We start from the raw sequence: 4048 nt of genomic DNA on the forward strand, positions 1-4048 counted from the left end.
TGTTTAAATGAGGAATGGAAAACAACAATGAAATGAATTGCATTGACCAAAGGCCAATCTCTAATTTACATAAGGTAAGGTCATACAAAGTGTTTCAAAAATGAAACCAAAGACCAACTCTATACAATCAAAGTGACAATCACATATGCAGCTCATTTGTCTGTATAATTACACATATGCTAAATATCTTTTAATACATACTGGGAAATAATTACAGTAACCATACCTTGATTTTTTTTTTTTAAATGGGAGCCATTTTTTCTTGATACAAGACTTTATGATGTTAGTGAGTCACTTAGTGCAGAAAGGCTGGTCCATTACCTGTAAATCACAGGGCATATTTTTACAGCACAAAGATGAGGTGCCATTAACATATCATCTGTCAGAAACCTCATTCTATGAATATACAGTTACTTACATTTTACGGCTTAGTGAAAAAATTATAAGAGAACAGATCTCCTTCATTCTCTTTAGCTGTAAAAAAAAAACAAAAAAAAAAACATTGAAACAAATGCATGCCGAATTACGCAACAACTTTTCATTGCCAAAATCACTTAACTTATTAAAAAATGGCAGCGAAATTGGTGTGCTGACACCATATTCATGCACTCTTCAGCAGCAAGAACTTGTTGTCTGTGAGGTTCTAGCTGTAGTACAGGTAGATCCATGGGTTTGTGCAGCTGTTAAGACTGGCGAGGAGCATGATAGTGACAAACACTGGCCCTGTCGAACAGAAATGACACTGTAAATAAAGAATCACAGACAAAAATAACAAATTGCACCTAGGAAGTGTTCAAACATGGAACTTTTCTGTGCAAAAATATTGTGTGCACCATCTGGTGTCTGCAGGCAACCAAAACATAATGCAGTTTAATCTGATCGGGTCCTTTGTGGGCCAGTGAATGGTTTTACTAATGGCTATCTTGTATATCTGCAGCTGTGGGGAAATAGATTGTTAACGCAACAGAATGGTTGTGAGTAATCATATGAACATATATGATGGCTCATATACACTAATGGTCATTTAGTCACATCTGTTATCATAACTTTGTGGTTATATTCCAGTATATTGTGAAATGCATATTTGTTTCCTATCATTTGTATTTTATTTATCATATTACCCTATATTATAATGCCATTATTATATAATTTACATTAAAACTATTGTATTCTATTTAAATGTTTTAGGAAAAACGTAAAAAAATGTGTAGAAATATTGACAAATAAAATATTGTGAAATATTTGTTGAAATATTTTATGATGATATTTAAAAGACATATTTAAGATGCTGCACTTTTTTTTTTACAGGTAGGCGGTTCACATCAAATAAGCAGATCGTATGAACTCTACAGACGGTCAGATGTCTTTGGATCATCTCAAATCATACTGGTTGTACACAAACTTAGTTTATGCTGCTGTCCTTAAAGCAAAAGCCATTTTAATAATTAGTCATCTTGTTCATTTTTCAATGCAACTTTACACTCACTGTTATGTTAATTATTTGTATAGAATGTTGAAAAATGTTGTATTAAATCATGTAAAACAAAAATAGAAGCATCTCAGAGTGACTTTTGGACAGCTTTGACTTACCTTGCGTAGGTGCACTGCTTGGACTCCAAGCTGACCAGAGCTGGACCACGAAGAATGGGCTCCAGCAGAGGGTGTACACCAGAATGATAATAAAAGTCATTTTGACAGTCTTCATCATTGCGCTTGATATCCCTTTAGTGCTGGAGCGCCCATCACCTGTGCTGCCCTGCAAGGCTTTCCTCTTCATGTTGAAATAGATCCCTGCGCATATATTTATCTGACAATACATCAAGATTACGGCTGGCAGAACAAACACGGATAAAGTGATCCACGTTATGTATATTTTGCCTCCCCAGGGCTCAATAAATGTCGCCCAGCAGTCGAAAACGTTCTTCTCAACTTCTTGGAGTGAGAAGATGAACATCTGCGGAGCGCTGAACGCCAGTGAGATGAGCCAGGCGGCGCTTATGGCAACATACCTGCGGAAAGACCCCCTGAAGAACGACACCATGGGTTTGCAGACCGCGTGATAGCGATCTATGGTCATGGCCACGATCATATACGTGGACGCAAACATCCCGACAACTTGAAGATACTTAACTGATCTGCACACCAGATCGGAGCCTTTGAACCGGTGCGTAATCTCCATGGATAACTGCGGCAGGACTTGGAAGAAAGCGACAACCAGGTCAGCCAGGCACAGGTGCAGAAGAAACAGCTGAGTTCGAGTGTGTCTTTTTCGTCTTTTCCAGAGGAAATGGAGAAGGAATAAATTGCTAAATGTTGCCAGCACGAAAATGGACCCCAGAACTGCAGCTTTCACGAGCGCAAAGTGTCCATCGGATAAACCAAACGCCTCGTGCGCACTGGATAAGTTACCGCTGCTGCAATTAAGGTTATCAGCCATTGTTAATTTAATCCTACCTTAGTACCTGACTAGTTCATTTGTTATGTTTAGGGCGTTTGACTCCTGCAGTTGTTGAGCACTGACGCAAACGGCGCGGTGCGCTATGGCACAAATTGGTCAAGACTCCAACGCGACTACCTGTCGCACGTCAGGCATTTAGTCATACATCAAATAATGGGTTAAATAAACACTTGAAATAATTTTCCCCCCCGAAAATTTTGCTTTTGAGGTCAGTGGTGGCTGTATTCTTCCCATAATGCCCAAGATCAAAGAGATAAAAAATGGGTATTGGACAGCATGACATTTTTCTCTAAATAGCCACCTTGAAAAAAGAACCAGCCTTATCATCTGCAATATGTAAGCTTGTACATTCGTACTCCAAATGCGTATATAATTTTCATCCATTGGAATTACGCAGTTTTAACATAAACTAATGCATTTAATGTGATTTGACTCAGTCATAGTTGAACCAGGTAAGATTTCTGTAATATTAAAACCGAATGTGTTTTAAATACATAATAACCAGGTTTATCATCGAGTGTCAATCTTATTTCAATTGTTATGTTCATGCGTTTTAACTGAATGTTTTTCTCACTCACAATGAACAGATTTATACTGATATTCTAATGCATTTTGAAAATATGATTATTTAGATCAAATCAAATAAATGCAAATAATGATACCTTTGCCGTATTTTTGGAGTGCATGCAGAAATCACCTGTTTCTTGCACATTTCATTTGTGTATGACTTACAAATATGCATCACATTAATGTTAAAACTGTCTAATCTAAATGCAATTCAAATACATAAATCGAATGTATAATTGCGTGTATATTACATAACTGAGTGTATTTTTTAACCTAAAATATTAATTAAAATCACAAATAGACCAATACGAACTGTAATGAGAGAGAGAGAGAGAGAGAGAGAGAGAGAGATTCATAACCAAAGCCTCATTTAACAATAAAGTTCATATTCAAACTGCATATTCTAATAAATTCTCAAGCATTTCACTTCATTATACATTTTTAGGTCAATGAAGTAAAGTCTGTCTTTTAAGCCTCATTCAGCCTTTAGTGTTTATACAAGAAAACACTGCAGACAATGAACTGACTTTGATATTTGATTTGACTAAAGAGGCTTGCGACTAATAAGCTGCTATGTATGACTGTATTGAATTATTTCTAGATTTTATTTTTTTATTGACACTATTGGAGTAGACATGTTTTTCAGTGCAAAGCATAATGATTAAGGATATGTGATTATGGGCTGCTGCACAAAGTTTGCATCGACATTTGTAAATCTTTATAATCTGTAGGCTATAGGCTATTATAAAATAAGAAAATAATATTGTGTTTTGTACAATTAAAAATAAATAAATAAATAAATAAAAACATTCTTATCATTAGTCAATTTGAAAGACTAAATTATGAAATTCCAAGCAAAAATAAACTCTTTTTTTATTCGGAAAAAAAAAATGATGTTCTATGTTAATACTGAAGTTACTGCCATGTGTTTGTCTGCCTAGTTACAGTCATATCAGACTCTGCATTACCTCAGCAGGTCACGTGACTTCATGGCGTTTCGCTATTGGTCAAGGCACACCGGGG

The 4048-nt window shown here is 35.9% G+C and overlaps 1 protein-coding gene across 1 annotated transcript; it reads right to left on the reverse strand.

Annotated features, from left to right (window-relative positions):
- Positions 1-626: 626 nt before the first annotated feature.
- On the reverse strand, positions 627-2437 carry avpr2l (arginine vasopressin receptor 2, like; the record flags this gene model as incomplete). Its single annotated transcript, XM_082167854.1, has 2 exons — positions 627-723; positions 1591-2437. The coding sequence occupies 2 exons, from the start codon at positions 2435-2437 to the stop codon at positions 644-646; spliced, it is 927 nt and encodes a 308-aa protein (XP_082023980.1). The 3' UTR covers positions 627-643.
- Positions 2438-4048: the final 1611 nt, after the last annotated feature.

Source organism: Leuciscus leuciscus (assembly GCF_965113295.1).
Source record: "Leuciscus leuciscus genome assembly, chromosome: 4".
In the NCBI taxonomy this organism is placed as follows: Eukaryota; Metazoa; Chordata; class Actinopteri; order Cypriniformes; family Leuciscidae; genus Leuciscus; species Leuciscus leuciscus.